Consider the following 19,227-nt stretch of genomic DNA (forward strand, 5'->3'; position numbering starts at 1 on the left):
CATTTGACCCCAGTACTCTTTCCTGCCATGGCAGGGGGTCGGACTAGATGATCTGCTAAGGTCCCTTCCGACCCTAGAAACTATGAAACTGAAATATGTTCTCATAATGTGTCTTCTATCATAACTACTCTGAGGCCCAGGAACAGATCCAGGGAATGAAGTAGCACCCCTCCTGCCCCACACACAGTTTAATGTAACACAGTTAGCTCTCTAGAAGACACAGGTCACTGCTAGTGCCAGTCTGGGCACTCCCTGGAAGACACAGACCACTGCCTACTGCCAGTCCAGGCAGTAGAAAATGAGTTCTGACAAGAGGATAGAGATGGGCTAAGGCATGGCTGATGCAGGGAGCTGGTGGAGGCATCTGGGGCTTTAAGGAACTCATGTGTTCCAACTCCAGCCTGAGCACCATGTTGGGACCTGGTGAAGCAGCTCAAGATGCAGCAGGGGTCAAGGTGGAGGATGCTGGGGCCCGGAAGGATTTGCAGCCACTGCTGTAGCGCTGTTCACATCTGCAGCATCTCCTTTTCAAAGTCCTAGATCCTGAGGCCTGTCTGAACTAGTGACTGGGAGGTGAATGTTCTGAGCCATCCAGTTCTGTAGCAGCATAATATTAGAACAGGAGCAGAAGCAGAAATGTTCATATAGAAATGTAATAATGTAATGAATATAATATATACATTCAGCCTTCCTGCAGCAGAAACAAAAGGTTTTTTTATGAAGTAAAAAGGCAGCTATGTTCAATGGTCATAAATTTCCAATGCTGTATCTTGAAGAACTTGGGTTATGTTATGCTTTGGCTACCAAACTTTCCTGCCATATATCCTCAGCTAAGTAGACTTTCCTGTTTTTAAAAGAGGAAGCAGAAGGTGACAGAAGTAGACAGATTAGGGAAAGTCAGGTTTAGCTGAATACTAAGTCTGGAATCAAGAATGTGTTTCAGACTTTTTTTTTTAGTCAGAATCTGGCCTTCAATTCTTTAAGGATTATCTATTAACAGCTATACCTGGAACTGTAGAACTATGCTTGGGAAGCATTTAATTTGACAAGTTTAGCTCTCTTACACCTCTTTCCTATAATTATTGCTTTAAAAAATCATTGTTTTAAAATTCTGTACTTTGCAGTTGGTAAGGACTATCCTAAGTCATAAAAGTATTGTTTCTTTTTATTGATTGGATAAATATCAAATCCAGAAACGGCTTGCAAAGAAGCTGGGCAGATGTTTCTCAGGTAGATACCCCCCAGCAATACTTATTTGCACAAAAAATCACAATGCTTTAATTGAATAATTGTGTAAACACAGTTTTGCTTTTATTGGATATGCACAGAAAGGTGTATAAAGGTTTCAAATACAAGCATGTATGCAGTTTATAAAATGAACAAATGTTTGCACATGCATTTTTAATATTAACCCATATTTTATAGTAATATAGAGGCTTAGAGCAAAGTTTTAGAAAGAAGAGGCTCACTTACTAATATAGTATTAAATATACAATACTTAGGAGCACTCTAGGTAATGATTAGGAGCACTGACACACATGCATTAATCACTTCATATTTTACATATAGCTGGAATGATTTAAACATGTAAATTCCCATTTGTTCACACAAGCCTGTAATTGTGTGCACAAATAAAAGCATTCATGGTTCCTTTTGTTGTCTGTATTTTAGTTCCTATGAAAGGAGGTTCAGTTAGTGATCGATGAAGTGTGTTTAGGAAGCAAAGCCCAGGAGACAGTCCCAGATGTTCCACAAATCTTTGTAGTCTCCACCACTTCTAATTCCACTTATTGTGGCTCCATAGTGCAGAGCTGTGGTTAGGCTAAATAGCTTGCTACCAGGCAGAGGTTCGGCAGAGGGTTTCATAAACAGCTACCTCCCACAGAAAGCATACTGGCCACGTTCGTGCACATCTGTGCCAGGGGAACTGCATTCACTTGGTGCTAAAAAGTAGAGCTAATTTGCTGACATGGACACAGTGCTATGTGAACACTGAGATGTTGGTTTCAGGTCAGAAAATAGCCAGTAGAGCTACCTCTCAACCCAGATGCAGGTTAAATATATTCCGACACCACTAGAATACTGTATTTGCTTGAATCCAAGACAAGATTTTTTTCCTCATTCAGGATAGGGGGGAAAAGCCCCTCATCTTAGATTCCAAGTACAAGGTGGAGAGGGTAGGCAAGCAGCAGCTGTTGTGGCTCCAGCCCCAAGCGTAGGTCAGGGCCAGAGTCAGAGCCACAGCAGAAACATATTCCCCCCTTCCACCTGTTCCTGCAATACCTGACTCCTCCCCTCCACCTTACTGTCAGACACAACTCTGACTTCATTCCTTCCTAGGTGAGGGCTCTGTCCCCTGCCTGGCCAATCAGCAGTGATGGCAGCGCCAGGTCCTGGGATATAAGGCTGGGCACAGGCTGCCCTTCCATGTGCTTTGTGACCACGGTGGGAATGGAGCTGGTACCGCATCTGACAATAAAAGGAAAGGGACGGGGCAAAGGCTGTATGTAGCTAGTGATGAAGAGAACAGAGGCTATACAGAATGGCAGAGGCAGTCTGTGGGGAGCAGGTAGGGGGGAGAGGCATAGTCTATGGGGATACAGGCAGCAGGGGATGCAGGCGTCATGGGGGAGAGCAGGCTAAAGGTGGAAGAAATTAGGGGGCAGAGGGCAAAGAGGTCATCTATCTCCTGTACAACTACCTGCCTCCCTGCCACTGCTTTCCCTGCTGTAGCAGCGAGGAAGATGAATTTAAGAACAATAATTAGATTCTATACCAGGAAAATTATAACCAATGTATACATTTTTCATATATAAAATGTAATTATTATGGGATCATCCTAAATTCAAAGTCATCTTGGATTCGGGTACATATGTACCCGAGTACTGTGTACCCTCAGCAGAGGTATGTAGCTATAACCTAGTGCTGGTCTAGGACCACTTTTTCAGATTCAGGAGAAACATCCAGGTATGAGTCCTTGGGGATACCAGAACACAGCCTCACAATTTGGAACCATCCCACTTTGGTACAATTTGTGATTTAATATAATTTTTGTCTTTTGCTTGATAGCAGGGGTTGGCAACCTTTTAGGAGTGTTTGGCACTAGGCCAAAATACAGGCTGCCACTTTTGACCCAACTGCCATTGCTAGCACTTTCAAACCCTCATTCTGCACCCCTCCACTGTCCCCACCTCATTGCCAACCTGTGACCAAATTGCTGCCAAATTGTTGTTGGAGCAAGGGTTAGGGCCTTCTGGTGGCTGAGGTATTAACTGCTGGTCCCACTCTCCATTCCTGTCACCCCTGGATTCTGAATAGTGTGAAGGGGTCTCTACAATATCTTGTCACAAGGATTAAGTCAAATCCCACTGGGTGTTTTCACAGGGCTCCACCTCCCCTACACCCCACCCACACCTCTCCCAAAGAGTGTGCCATTACAGAAGTTTACAGCTCCTCCTTCAAGGTGCTTCTTGGTCCCTCTTTTTCTTCTTGGAGCCACTCTAATTAAAGCACCACCCCTTCCACGCCCAGAGCACATGTAAAAGTACCCCGGTGGCACAAGTAATTTAAACTTTTGTGAATCCATCTCCTTCAACACATTTGCTAAGCAATACCACTCAAGGCCCTAGTTTTAATTGGTCAACAAGCTGGCTTCTAATATTGCAGGAACAGTTTAGCTTTCACAATTAAAAGTAGGCTTAAAGTTGTGGATACAATTGATTGTACTTGCATTAACTACTCTATTGGCCTGTGATTTAAAGATGAAATCAGAGTTAGGCTCCTAAATGAATGTAATATTAGCCTAATAGTAATAAAATAATTTCTCCTACATGTTAATTGGAAAACATTTTTGAAAATAAGTATGTTGGGAGAGTGTCAGTATATGCATGCAGTTTCTCCTAGCATAGTTTCATATGCGGAGCAAGTAGCTTACTATTGAGTAGAGCTGGTGAAAGTTTGGATTTCCACTCTGAAAATTCAGGAAGAAAATTTCTTCCATTTTGGAATGAAAAGAAGAAATTTTGAAATTGGAAATAAAAGTCTGATTCAATGTTGTTTTGAAATAATCAAAACAAACTTGCTTTTAAAAACATACAAATGAAATTGAACCTGGGAACCTAAGCTGCAATCTGCTGCCTAACCTAATCTGAACTGTCTGTCACTCTTAAAGAGACTACAGAAACCCCAGGTACCTTGGGGTTTAGAAGGCATAGTTCTCCAGCAACCCATCAGGCAAGTTGGCAAGAAATCAAGATAAATTTGCAATGGGAACCTACTAGTGATTCACTGGACTTTTGTCAAAACAGATACATGCCCATGAAAAAGTTTAGGTTTGATGGATCAGCATTTTCCAATGAAAAACTGGAAAACTCCTGATCAGTTCCATTGCTGAGTGATGAGCAATGATCAGTTCCAATGCTGAATGATGCCAAGGAGAGCCAACTGCTGAAGTAGTCTGAAGCTTCCCATTCCTAGGGCCACTGTCAGCAGCCTCCTGCTTATAACAGATAGTCTTTGAAAGCATCACTCAGGTTCCTGGTGCAGTTAAAACCTTTCATAAGCATTTTCCACATGTATTTTCAGTTTCTAGGTGAGAAAGGCAGTAGCTATGAAATTAAGTGAATATCTTTCTAGACAATCCAGGGAGGAGTATGAACATTGATTTTCTGTAAAGTATGAAATACTGGTGGCTGGCATGGAAACATTAATCATGGATTTTAAAAGAAGAAGAAACATTTATAACGAAAAGGCAAGAGGTACTCAGAGTGCCAGCCAGATACTAGTTCTTTTTGTTCTGAGTGGAAATATGCCAGAGCCGTTACCTGCTGTGCCAGAATATTCCAATCTGGTCAGGATATTTCTGATTCCTTAGCTATTGCTTAATTAATCAGTTGTGATCATGTTTCTTTCATTTTGATGCCCACTGTTTATTATAGTCTATTGTTTTGAGGCAGTTTAATTCTTCTATGTAATCTTTATCTAATAATAATAATAATATCTCCCTTTCATGCTATCACTCTATGATGTTCCATTTTTCTGAGGAAAATTGTGAAGCATCTACAATGTCTAAACTCCTCTTTTTAGAATGTTTATTCCTTTCAGTATTAGAAATGTGAGACTGGAAGGGGTATCCTGTTTATATCCTAGAGACTGCACTGAATTGGTAGGTTGTTGATCAATGGAAAAGGTGAAGTCTGTTACTTGTTTTAGGGCTGCCAGAATCTTTGGCACCAGGTCTACTTATAAGTCAGTAAGTTTTGTTTACATGCCTATTGATCCTGGCTGGGATACACTAGAGTACAGTTGTCAAAGATATGGCCCATGTGCTGGATCTGACCCATGGAGTCAGACAATATCTAGCCCCCAGTTTTATTCCCATATGGGGCCAGTCTGGAACCTCCTTCCCCTGGCATGCTGGCTCCAGCACCAGTGGTACCTGTTCTGGTTCATCTGGAATGTGAACTGCATATGATGCCCACTCTAGCCAGGTGCAGCACAGGTCCCTGAGTAGGTGCCATGTCTAGCATAGTCCTGAGCAGGTTCGGCAGGACCAGAGGCATGCAATGCAAGGGGCAGGCCTTGTTGGTGTTCCATTCCCCACGCTGGCACCCCATCCCAGATCTGGTGCCCATTCTGGCCAGTCTGGGATTGTGATGTGTGCAGTACCCACTTCAACAAATAAGGGACCTGTGCTGTATGAGTTTGATATTGCTGCACTAGAGTAGCTTAGTACTCTCATTTAGGAGCTATCCCAGATATGCAGCTGCTCCTCTGAAGTGTATAATCTTCCTTTATATTGGTGTAAATATGGAGCAGATGTACATCTTACAGCCCTACATCAGTATAAGCCATTACACTTCAGGGCAAAATTACCTCTCTGAAAGTCCAGACTAAATATACACTGGTGTAAGTCATGCTTGTATATTGATCATGTGTCCATATTCAGTCTAGTCAATATCAACCCAGGTAGACACGTGTTCAGTGCAGATTGCAAATTTGTCTTGCATAGCGAGGTGCTTTAATAGGACAAACTGTGGTAGCTACCCCTGGAGAGCCGGTCATTGTTCTGCCTTGAACACTAGTGTAACTTACATTTGGGCACAAACTACTGTTATAAGTTACTCCAATACAGATGTAGTGCATGTTCTAACAGTCAATGTCACTCTTGTGTGGCCCACAAATAATAAATCATTTTAACTTCTGTATGTGCCTACAGGGATTGAGGGACTGGGTCCTTTTGCACATGTACAAAATATATTACAGCAGTGGTGGATCCAGCGGGGCAGAAGGGGAAGTAGCAGTAGAGTGGCATTTCATTTGGCTGTGCTACATATGAGTTCTTAGCATGGGGTATGGCCTGAGCCCTGCTTTTATGTTGCTCCTGAGTCCAGGGGTGAAAGCTGCTGCCTCTTGTTCCTTCCTTTCCCCCATGCTGCTGAATCTACCAGGGAAGAAGAGGGTGGGAAAGGGTAAATAACAGCAGCAGCGTTCACTTGCTAGGCTCTGGAGGACCCCCTCCCCTCCACACCACCCCCAATCAGTTGGTGAGGTCAGAGGTCACTTCCACCACACCTTTGAGGCAGATAAGAGAGGAAACTATTTCTAGGGCTGCCATTCCAGTATGTATTTAATATCGTTTTATACAGTTTGTTATAGTTAGCATATCCAAACACTCATGTTATAATGTTTCATTCAGTATGTCACACATGCTGCTAATTTGTTTCTCTGTTGGTGGTACTGTATTTACTCAAATCCAAGATGAATCAATTTTTACCCATTCAACATGCAGGAAAAAAGCCCTTTGTATTAGATTTGAGCACCAGGGAAAGAGGAGGGCATGGGTTCAGGCAGCTGCTCCAGCTCCAGTTCTGGCCTCAACAGGGGCTTAGAGTTGGAGCTACAGCCTTTGCCATGCTACACCACTGCCTTTGCCACCTCCCAACTGCTCCCCACCATCTCTGCCCCATGCTTCTCTACCCTGAGTGCCCCCCCCCAAATTGGCTGTCTGCCCCTCCCTGCCCTCTCCCACACTCTGCCACTGCCCCCTTCCTTGGGTCATGGCTTTGATTCTGAGGCCAGATCTGCCACCACCACAAACATTGCCTGGCCAGGTTGGGGCCAGTGCCAGCATGTGCTGTGTGGCCCAGTGTGGCGGAGCATCTTTGGGGTGCTCGCCACGTGAAAGGGGCTGCAGCAGGCTGGGACAAAGCCAGAGGAGAAGGCAGCCAAGCAAAGCCCCCATATGTCATTCTAAGGAGGGAGGTGTGTGGTGGAGCACCTTTGGGGGTGCTCGCCACTTGAGGGCTTTCACAGGCTCTGAGGGGAAACAGCAGCAGCAGGGGAAACCTCCCCCAGGAACAATTTTGAGGGGGTGTGTGGCAGGGCACCATTGGTGCCTGCTGCTTTAAGACTGGGGCCAAGCAGCCAGCAGGTGCCTGATTGTGGTGGCCACTTTAGATCTCTGGCCACCTAAATAAACAGGGCAGTTCGCTGGTGGCAGCTCAGGCAGCAACATCATCTGGATGTAAGACTTCATGTATCATCCTGGAGGTAAGGGCAGGAGCTGTAGGGGATGGTTTGGAGGCTCCTGGTCCTGGGTATGACCTAAAACTGCATCCTGCTGGGAGTGGGTGGCCTGGTGGGGCTCTGTGGTACAAGAGCCTCCAGGAAATGCCAGGCAAGTTATCACCCTGATGAAAGGTGGGTAGGGGTGCCTTAACCCTAGCCCTCACCTTTGGGTGGGTTTACATAACCCTAGCCCTCACCTACAGGTGGGTTTACATAGTGGGGCCAGGCACAGTTGTGGCCACTTGAGCCCTGTGGGGTGTAGGTCTCCATGGAAAAGGTAGTTGGGGCCAGGCACAGCTATGGCCACCTGAGCCCACTGGGGAGGGAAGCTCCGTGGCCCCAAGTGAGGGGGAAAGAGTTGAGGAGCCCCATGTGAGGGGGCAGCCCCAGGGTGCAGGTATGTCTCCAGATGCCTGAGGCTGTAATTTGGGCCAGAGGCCAAGTAAGGGAGCTCAGTCTGAGAGAGAGGGGCGAGTCCTGACCCCAGTAAGTCCTCCACTGCTGGGAGGCTGAGTGTGGGTCAAAAAGAAGAGCTAGACTACAGCACAATGACCTGCTGCTCTGGGAGAGGGGAGGTGAGAGTACCCATGAGACCCCAGAACACCAGTCATGGTGTGAGTCAAGAATGCACCAATGAGGGGTGGCCCCAGAAAGGGGGCAGAGATGAGGAGCCCAGTGGAGGGGGAGAAAAACCAGAGGGTTAAGAGCCTAGAGGGTGTGAGTGTATAGAGTTGCCCTGGAAGGGACCAGAGCAAGCTTAGTCCCAGTCATGTAATTGGCTGGCCACTACCCTGGTGAGGGTCGCAGAAGAGGCCCAAAAGACAGTACATCTGCCACCCAAGGTACGAACTAGATAAAGGCTATGGCCTAAGGGGCCCACTCCAAGGGGGAGCAAGGCAGAATAAGTTGTCGATGCATGAAAGAGACCCTGTGAGGGAGGGTGGAGTGTGAGAGGCCCTAGTGAGAGGAGGGCAGTATGGATGTATGTGTGAGGTCTGACGACGAGGCCTAAGCTTGGTCTGGCTGTAGGCCGGAAGCACTGTGTCATCTGGATGCCATCTGAGAGGCTTGGGCTGCGGTGTAGGGGAGGAACAGAGCCGCAGATAGCACCCCCTGGCATCGGGGCAAGAATGGGCGGCTTCCTGCCTTAATTAAGATTTTAATTAATTAACAACAAGGCATGGCAGATGAGTCAGGTGGGTGGCATGCCCAAAGGCAAGTGGGTAAACTAACACTGTGGCTAGTCGGGGAGCCCCACTTTGTCACACCCAGGTTGGAGTGGGACCAGAGCCAGAGTTGGAGCTGTAACTCAGAGAGTAGATTGTGGTGTTGGGTGAGTGGGGAGAGGGAGTCAGGGTAGGCTGAGTGTTGGAGGCAGGCACCACAAGGGGAAGGAAACACAGGTACTCCTCATGGTGGTACTGGGGAGACAAAGGCACAGGGAGATAGGCAGTAGGTGGGGGCAAGTGGTAGGGGAGAACAAACAGCAGGGGCAAGGGGTGAGGGTAAGTTTGTTGACTTTCCCTCCATCTACCACCCTGTTACTGCTTTTCCTGTCAACTGGGGTGGGGGGGACAAATTTAAGTTGATCCTCCATTAATTAAGCACTATATATGGAAAGCAATAACAAATTTATAACTTTTCCATGTATAGAATATAATTATTGGAGGATCATCTTAAATTCAGTGTCATCTTGGATTCAAGTAAACACAGTATATATGTCTGCAGTACCTTAGTACAGTCTTATTGTTAAAGAATTCAGTCAAATTGTCATTTCCTTTTAAAACTGTCAGAATTAATAGCAGGAGGAGTGCTTCATTGATGTGAATTATCAAGTAAATAGTTGAAATGGTGCCAAAAATAGCTGTTTTCTACATACTGGAAAACAATGCTGGCTATGAGGAGAGACAAGAAAAGCTGAACACCTAACTTCTTTCCAGATATTTTTAAGTGCTTTGTAAGTGTAATGTATGTCAAAAAATGCCAATGTAAACATTTAATATGTATATAATGGTAATTTCAGTATATATGTAGACTAATAAGAAGTAGCCATGTGGATTCATTATGAGTAAGAGAAATAATATGAATCCGATTTCACATCATGCAAAAGCAACATTTTTTCAATTAAAATTTGGATTGATTTTTTTTCTAAAATAATGAGGTACACTTGGATGAGATGATATTTCTAACATAACAATGAGATATTATTATACTTGATTGTGTATCATTAGAAATAATAATTAGAAAATATTTAAAAAAAAGAAAAACACACAAAACGTAAATGTCATAAAGTACATGAAAGCCTCAGTCCTGGTAAATGGCTACACTTGTGGTGGCAGCAGAAGAAAGAAATGCCTGGGTCAGGATCAAGGTATAATATGCTAATTCTAATATGTAAATATTATTTTGTTTCTCTTTTTAATTTTTGAGAGAGGTGCATTTCTGGCATATAAAGCAGGATTACTGGGACTAATGAGCAGTGCTGGCACTATTCATATTTTGTGTGTTTAATTTTCACCATCCCATTCTTTAAATGCAGTAGATATGAGATTAAATATTTGTGTTTCTTACATGTTGTGCTTTTAAAATTTATGACCTCTGGTTAGAAAATCACCCACCACACAGTCTCTTGACATTTTTGGGAACACTTGAAAACAAAAAAACAAGCAAAGCCTTTGATTTTGTAGAGTGGGATTTGACCAAGATCAATTTAATGATGCCAACAGAAATTATGTAGATTCCATTCTAGGTCTTAGTAGAAATACTAGTAGTGGTATTAATATTTTGGTGCGTCTGTGGCTCACCTCGTTCTTGATATAGGTGGACATGGTGCTTTACATGTAAAAACAAAGATAATATCTCTGCAGGGTACAGCCCATAAATAAATATTTATTTTCAATATAGTTAGTATTTGCAAACATTTCTACCAAAGCAGTTAGATTCAAAGCTTCTACTGTGTGTCTACTGCAGGGGTGTCTATTTCCTGAACATGCTTTTATTTGACTGTGATGGTAAGAAGGGGAAATAAATCAGCACTTTGATTCTCTGAGGGACAGCAAAAACTGAAACCTAATAACACAGTGCCTGCTTTTCTGACATTAGTAGGAAAAGCTAAAATTTCATTATCTTAATGGAAAGATTTTCTTTGTCAGTTAAATTTATATAGTTGTTAATTTAGTGACAATTTATCCTTGTTATGCGGCACTACCACAACTTACTATGAATGGGAGAATAGTTTTCTTTTATCTCTGTTGACCTTCTTTTCCATTTGGCTTGTATGATGTGAAGGTGTCTAATAACATATAACTTTGGTGTGTCTTTAGCATTTTAAAGATTAATTTATAATTACAGATTTTTCAAGGTTTTATATTTAAAAGCAGGGATTCCCAAACCATGGCATTGGTACCACTGGTGGTAAGTGAACTTGATATGAAGTGAAATGATGGAGCCACAATTGTGAATAACTAGTATGTGAAATGATAAATTTTGGGAACTGCTGCCCTCAAGTATTAATGCTCACTGCTGTCAGATAGTCAGTTTGATCTAGGCATATCACTAATCAATTCCTTTGTTTCTATAATTTCTATGAATTTTGTGTAAATTCTTCAAATACCCACCTTTCCTTCCCCCCACCCTCCCCAGAACGCCAAGCTATAACTATGCACCAAACATGGATAAGCACTGGATTATGCAGTACACTGGCCCCATGCTGCCTATCCATATGGAATTTACAAATGTCTTACAGCGCAAAAGGCTTCAGACTTTGATGTCAGTTGATGACTCCATGGAAAGGGTAAGTTGATCACATTTATTACATAGTAATGTAGTTTCTATACAGAATCAGATTCTTCTCTCACTTCCATTAGTCTTATGAAAATGAATTTCATTGTCTTCACTGAAGTTACTTTTGATTTTACCCCATGCAAGTGAAACATGGTTAGATCCCCTGTAGTGATAGAAACCCAATCTACTTATCCAAGTATATGTTTTGACAAATTATCTTACTCTGGCAGTCCTACATAGCTGTTTTGATGACCACTTTACTTTAATTGGCAGGAGATTGACATGATTTTAAAAGGCAAGAATTACTGTGTGTCCAATAAACTTAAAGAATCAGGTTCAGTAGGTGATCCAGGAGAAGGAATGTTTAAAGGAATAGTTAATCTGGTAGAAACCCATGGTACATATGTATGTATATATACATGGAGAGTTTTCTACATTGCATGTACACCACCCTGTTCTCCTTGCAGTTCATTCTTTAACAAATTCTGGGCATCTCAAATAAACAGAAGCACTGACAAAAGCTCAGGTGTCAGTCTGTTAATATTTATAGGCACATGTTTAGCTGTCCACTGTATTACCGATACATCAGTAACAACCTGAAATCTTAGGAAGAGTGTGTAAGACCTTTTATTACAAAACCACTTTTCATCTCCTATAGATCCAAGGTTTATTCCATTGATACTAAACAAGAAATTCCCTTAACTTTCAGTAGTGTTAAAATGTATATAGTCTCTTCCCAAGCCATTAACTAGAGGACAAGATATTTGCAAACTCAAAACACAATTGATCGAGTCTGGAAGCCATCTATTGTACAGTTGTACAGTTATTCACTAACCAGTTCACAACTGTGAGCATGCATGTTTGCAGACATGTAAAAAAAATGGCACTTTAAACTCAGCGAATTTCTGCACTGAGCCCCATGCATGCCTATTAGAGGCAGTGCCTTAGTTGGACCTGTCTTACCCAACATCTGTTTAGACTGGGCCCTTTAGTGGGGCTTTTTTGGCACTTTTATCTAATAGCTGACTGAATCAGCTTTGGATAAAAGCACCAAACAGCCCAGCTAAAGTGCCCAATCTATACACACACTGCAGAGTCAAGTCAAAGTAATGCGCTGCTGCTTCCGGTAAAGAGTGGTTTGCTTTGTTTTGTTTGTTTGTTTGTTTTTGGTGGGGGCAGGAAGGGTTAACATCTGCAAGCAGCCGTACTGATTTCTAGGCCATGGTAGCACAAGCCAAATAGCTCCAAAGATTACCAAATTAAACTTTTTTAAACCCCCTGGTTGCAATTTCCTATATATTAAAATATGGATCTAGTTGGCAGGGAACAAAATGTGCCAAATTCATTCCTGGCCTTATTACTGGTTTCAGTAGTTTCACCAATGAGTGAGGCCAAATCAGACTCACGTGAGAAAAATAATGGTTATATATAAATATGAAAATTATGTCTTGTCATATTTGATTTAGAGTTCTTCCTATGCTGTATTTCAGTTATACCATATGCTTGTGGAGACGGGTGAACTGGAGAATACCTACATTATTTACACCGCTGACCATGGTTACCATATTGGGCAGTTTGGACTGGTCAAGGGGAAGTCAATGCCTTATGACTTTGATATTCGAGTTCCTTTCTTTATTCGTGGTCCAAGTGTAGAGCCGGGATCAGTGTACGTTTTCCTATGTCTGCAACACAGCTGTCAAACTTAATGTGAAATCTTTCTTAGCACATTTACTTGTCATTCTAAGCATGTGGGGGGTGGGGGGGTTCATGAACAATACCCAGCTTTTGCTGGGTGCTCCCTCAGAAGAATAGAAGATTTTTTTCTTTTTCATATATTATAAATTGGCTGAAACATACAATAGAAAATAATATCATTTATGATTTTATGTTGAGGCATTGAGCTTTGTTTTTTAAAAGTGTGGAAGTTAATAGTTTTCAGCCTGGAAAAGTGAAGGCTCAGGTCTGACTTGGTGGCAGCCTATAAGTATGTAAGGGGTATGCATCAGGAACTGTTCACCAGGGCACCCCAAGGGAAGACGACGTCTAACAGTCTCAAACTCCTGGAAGACCTTTTTAGGCTGGACATAAGGAAAAACTTATTTACCACCCGAGTCCCCAGAACCTGGAAGAGACTCTCACCAGAAGTGGTACAAGCACCTACTCTGGACACTTTTAAGAAATACTTGGATGGTTATCTTGCTGGGAACATTTGACACCAGCTGACTTCCTGCCCCTTGGGCAGGGTGCTGGACCCAATGATCTCACAAGGTCCCTTCCAGCCCTAATGTTTATACTCTGGTTCAGTAGAATGGATAGAGTCAGCTTTTATTGTGAGGGGTTTAAGAAGAATAAGGGGGCCAAATTCCCTTCTTATTTAATTGTGTTTATCTCTGATGCTCTTTCTTTGTGACTGTATCAAATAATATTGGTCTGCCCTTCTCAAAATCACAGTCCTCCTGGAGCAGTCTTTAAACTTAATGCTTCTATAAAGCTTTACATCTTCAAAGTACCCATAAACATTAATTGTCATTCTAACTCCAAGAGAATGTGAAAGATTATGGATTGTACATATAATACAACTATGACCTTTTCTATTAATTTGCAGAGTGCCTCAGATAGTGCTGAATATTGATCTTGCTCCAACTGTTCTGGATATTGCAGGACTTGACACACCTCCAGATATGGACGGCAAGTCTGTCCTAAAACTTCTAGACTTAGAAAAGCCAGGAAACAGGTGGGTCATTGCCATTTCTTAAAGCCAGGGCTGGAGCCAACACCTAAGTAAATCAACTGAATGGAAAAGAAATTGTGGCAAAATAAGCTGTGTCAAGACCAGTGACCACAGCTGTCAGATTTTAAAACTGTTTTTAAATAGCGCATTTATAAAGTTTCAGGTATACCTAAGCAGAGAGGCTTTTTAAAAACAAATATTATTAACATTAACAGTGCTTTGCAAAAATAGTCACAGTTGCCAGCAGTAAATATTATTTTGCTTTCAGATTTCGAACAAACAAGAAGACGAAAATTTGGCGTGATACGTTCCTAGTGGAAAGAGGGTAATTATTATAATTGAGAGAGTTTTGGGAAACTTGCCTAGTGGAAAAACTCACTTACATGCGTATGTTCATATCCTCATTCTTTCTCCCTCCTTTTTTTATGATCGCAAAATTATAAATTTTGCAGGCAAACAAGGAATGAATTGTTTCCAAGTTCCTTATTGCCACTTATACAGCCCATGGCCATCTTTGCTCCCTGCTTGCATAAGAGATTTGAATGGGTGCTTTATACAACAAATTTACTGGCCAGTCCTTACCACATGTTTTAATTGATCTTAACTTCCCCTCCATTGAGTTTTAATCATCACTCACCTGGCTGATATTCCTTCCCATCTATCACTTTGCTCGAATTCTTGCTATGAGTAAGATGTGCAACTTTCTCCTGTATTTTTTCCTCTTTGGTTAGGAATTTTTCTCCATTTTGTTTAGTAAAGAAAGAGTATGTGTAAATGAGATGCATAAAAATACACCTATCCATATGTCCTGGACCATCATGGCTACAAAACCACTCCAGCACTAGTAAAACAGGAAAGTTATTGAAATTATCCGCTCACAATGGAAAATCCATAAAGAAAATGCATTGCTTTTGAAAATTTGTCTGAATCTGTACGCACTGGTCCAGTAAAAGATATCATCTACAAAAATCCTTGCTTCAGGCAAAAACATAGTTATTACTCTTTTCCCTAACATTCTTGTAATTTGTCTATTATTACTGTGAAAATTCTCAGAGTGAAAGTATTACAGAAATTCCCTTTATGGCATGCTTGACTTCACAGGTTCTGTGGATATGGCCATATGATTAGTTTATGTAGGGCACATCTTACAAGATGCTACATCGCCATAGTGATGAGCTACAGCAACATAGCATCAGCAGGCACTAACCATGACACCACTGCTACTGTGCAGCAGTAGCTACTGCCGGCTACTGGAGTAGATCTTTAGCATGTCACTTGAATTACCCATTCACCACAGGAGCCCTTGTTAAAGCTTACTAGCACACTGATATTTTTCTCTTCAAGGGTAGCCACTAGAGGATAAACTTTGATTTTTTTTTTTTTAGTTAATGTCATCCTCTCCAAATTTTTGAGGGTACATTATATATGCAATGTTAATCTTTTTTCACCTTTTTTTAAAGCAAATTTCTGCGCAAGAAGGAGGAGCCCAATAAAACAGTTCAACAGTCTAATCATTTACCAAAATATGAGAGAGTAAAGGAATTATGCCAACAAGCAAGGTACCAGACAGCGTGTGAGCAACCAGGACAGGTGAGCAATGAACAGCAGAAATACTATATATGCCATAATGAAATTTGATTCCAGGGATGATGTAATGGATGAATGAACATTTTCTGGAACAGACTACAAATACCATTTTCCTCAAGTAGCTCTAAAATCATTTATCAAAAAAACCCCATTTTGGAATATCATAGTGTTTTAAGATTTTGATTACCTCTTCAGGCCAGTTCACAGTTTGCCCTTCACACCCACACAGGAAAATAAGGAAAGATAAAGAAGACCTGCTACCTAGCTCACACAGAAGTACCCACATTGCAAGTTGTAGCACGGTGGGGAAAGCTTTTTCCATGAGTTTGCTATTTTCCATCCTGTACCGGCCGACAGTCAAGGGTGGGGAGATTCATTCTTGTTCCTTGTATCTGCAGTGCATCAGCCAGCACACCAGAGGCTGGCCAAGTAAAAGGTTGATTCAGGTTACTTCCCACCGTGGTGCCAAGAAGGAATCAGAAGCCAATGACTTTGAGTCACAATTCAGTGCCTGGATACATGGATAGGGCAACAGTACATTGACCCCTTATTCGATGCTTGAAGTGAAACTTCCTAATCAAATGTCATTTATTGTGTAATTGATGAATTTGTAGCCACTCATGGAAGAATTGAAGCATACTTCCATATGCATAATATTGTTTTTAAGGCAATTATTATTTAAATAAAGCAATTCTTCAATTTAAAAAGATTGTTTAGTGAGAACCCCAGTCTGCTTACCTAACTCAAAAAGTTACTGAAGCCATTGAGTAATGTGGGTAAAGCATGCAGAATCATCATCTCAAATTTGCTGAGGTTAACAACTAGACTATATAGATGTTAATCAGCTGTCAAGCATGTTTTTAGCTGTTAATTGGTACATAATAAATAGAAAGGCCTTCCTGTTGATTATGGGCAGTACCTTTACTTAGTACCTTTACTTAATGATGGGTGATCACTCGCGAACAAGATTGTCTTCCAAGGATCTTAATAGTGAGTGTGCAGGTGGCTCCATAGCCCAATTCTAGATCCACATGTCTTGTCGCAGTGAGGACAGGTGTTTCCAGGAGGGATGGGTACTGTGTAGCTGTGCTGGATGTTCTGATATTCTTTTTTGCCTGTTCCTCTTTTCCTCTTTTGCCTGTCGACAAGCTGTTTCAAAGTGTTGAGGTCTCCCCCAAAGAGCTTTCCTCCATTTTGGTCGGTCCTGAGCAAGGGGTCTCCCCTTGAAGTGTTGATGTTGATGTTTGCCTTCAGGGTGACTTTGAAGTGCTTCCATTGCCACTACTTTGCTGACCTTCTTTCAGCTGTGAGAAAAAGATTCTCTTTGGAAGGTGGAAGTCAGGCATGCGAACAACATGACCTGTCCAGCAAAGTTGGCTTTGCATGCTCATGGCCTCAATGCTGTTGGAATTTGCTTCGGCCAAGTTACTAATGTTTGTGCATCTATCCTCCCAGCTTATCCAAAGGATCTTGTGAAGGCACCGTTGGTGGTACTTTTCCAAGTTTTTGGATGTCTTCTGTTTCCGAGCCATACAGCAGAGCTGGAATGACAATGGCTCAATAACCCAAGAGCTTCATTTCAGCAAGGATATCATGATTTAAAAAGATTCTCTTACTCAGACATCCAAAGACTGCGCTCACACATTTCAAGCAGTGTTGTATTTCAGAATGAATGTCTGCCTTTGATGCAAGCTGTTTTCCAAGATAGGCAAAATGATCCACATTCTCTAGAGATTCTCCATTGATTTGAATGAAGGGGTGGTTTGTTTCTCCATTTGGAGCAGGTTGGTAAAGGACTTGCATTTTCCTGATGTTTAGAGTTAGGCCAATACTCTCATAGACTTCTGAGAATACATTAAGAATGGTCTGGAGGTCCATTTCAGATTAAGGAATGACAGCATTGTCTTCTGCATACTGGAGCTCCATTATGGATGTTATCATGGTCTTCATTTTGGACTTGAGTCTATTGAGATTGAAGAGTCTTCCATCCATCTTATACACAATGTCAATTCTAGGTGGGAGCTTTCTGTCAACAAGGCACATTATGGTGGAGATGGACAATAATGTTGGAGTGATGACACAACCTTGCTTCACTCCAGTTTTCACCTCAAATGGTTCTGTTTGATTCCTGTTGCTGAGAACCCTTGCTGACTTGTTGTCATGGAGAAGTCTCAGAACACTGATGAACTTGTTTGGACAGCCAATTTTGGACAGGATTTTCCATAGGGTTTCACAGTTTACAGAATTGAAGACTTTAGAGAGGTTGATGAAAGCCAAATAGAGAGGTTGATTTTGCTCGCGACACTTCTCCTGGATTTGACATGCTGTAAAGATCATGTCCACAGTTCCTCAAGATAGTCTGAAGCTGCTTTTGAGATTCTTGGCAACAAGGGCATACTGTTGGTTCATACCCACCTTATTGTCTACTGTAACCTCAGGTCCTTTTCTGCAGGGCTGCTGCCCAGCCAGTCAGCCCCCAGCCTGTACCGGTGCATGGGACTGTTCTGTCTTAAGTGCAGGACTTTGCACTTGTCCTTATTGGATTTCACAAGATTTCTTTTGGCCCAATCCTCCAATTTGTCGAGGACACTCTGAATCCTAGCCCTACCCTCCAGCATATCTACTACTCCTCCCAGCTTGGTGTTATCTGCAAACTTGCTGAGGGTGCATTCTATGCCATCTTCCAGGTCATTTTGGTGAATATTGAACAAAACTGGCCCCAGGACTGATCGCTGGGGCACTCCACTTGATGCTGGCTACCAACTAGACATCAAGCCACTGATTACTATTCTCAAAGCCCAATGCTTTAGCCAGTTTTCTATCCTCCTTACAGTCCATTCATCCTGCCTGTACTTCCTTAGCTTGCCTGCAAGAATGCTGTGAGAGACTGTATCAAAGTCCTTGCTGAAATCAAGGTATACCACATCCACCAGTTTCCCCGCATTCACAGAGTCAGTCACCTCATCATAGAGGCCAGTCAGGTTAGTCAGGCATGACTTGCCCTTGGTGAATCCTTTCTGACTATTCCTAATCACCTTCTCCTCCAAGTACTTAGAAGTGGATTCCTTGAGGATGTGCTCCATGGTTTTTGCAGGGACTGAGGGCTGGTCTGTAGTCCGTCCCTGTTCCTGTCCCACCTTACCCCCTGGATCTTCCTTTTTCCCTTTCTTATATATGGGGACTATGTTTGCCCTTTTCTAATCATCTGGGACCTTGCCTGATAGCCATAAGTTTTCAAAGATGATGACCAATGGCTCTGCAATCACATCAGCCACCTCCTTCAGCACCCTTTGGTGCATTCCCTCTGGCCCCAGGGACTTGTATGTGCCCAGCTTTTCTAAATAATCCCTAACCTGTTCTTTCACCACTGTTGGCTGCTCACTTCCTCCCCGAGCTATGCTGCCAGATGCAGTAGTCTGGGAGCTCACCTTGTGTGTGAAGACTGAAGTAAAAAAGGCAGTGAGGTCCTTACTCTGCTCCTCTGCATCCTTTCTTTCCTCAGGATCCTGAACTCAGTCATTTCATGGTCTTTGCTGCCCAAGTTGCCTTCTATTAGT

General features: G+C 42.4%; 1 protein-coding gene across 2 annotated transcripts in view; it reads left to right on the forward strand.

Annotated features, from left to right (window-relative positions):
* Positions 1-19,227, forward strand: part of SULF1 (sulfatase 1) — a 237,705-nt gene that overhangs the window by 177,077 nt on the left and 41,401 nt on the right. For both annotated transcript variants that reach the window (XM_019527775.1, XM_019527774.1), the window contains exons 9-13: positions 11,212-11,362; positions 12,843-13,018; positions 13,958-14,086; positions 14,352-14,408; positions 15,544-15,673. In XM_019527775.1, the coding sequence (XP_019383320.1) occupies positions 11,212-11,362; positions 12,843-13,018; positions 13,958-14,086; positions 14,352-14,408; positions 15,544-15,673 (643 nt within the window). The remainder of the gene's footprint in view (positions 1-11,211; positions 11,363-12,842; positions 13,019-13,957; positions 14,087-14,351; positions 14,409-15,543; positions 15,674-19,227) is intronic.

This window comes from Gavialis gangeticus, unplaced genomic scaffold (genome assembly GCF_001723915.1).
Source record: "Gavialis gangeticus isolate Ggan-Ray unplaced genomic scaffold, GavGan_comp1, whole genome shotgun sequence".
In the NCBI taxonomy this organism is placed as follows: Eukaryota; Metazoa; Chordata; order Crocodylia; family Gavialidae; genus Gavialis; species Gavialis gangeticus.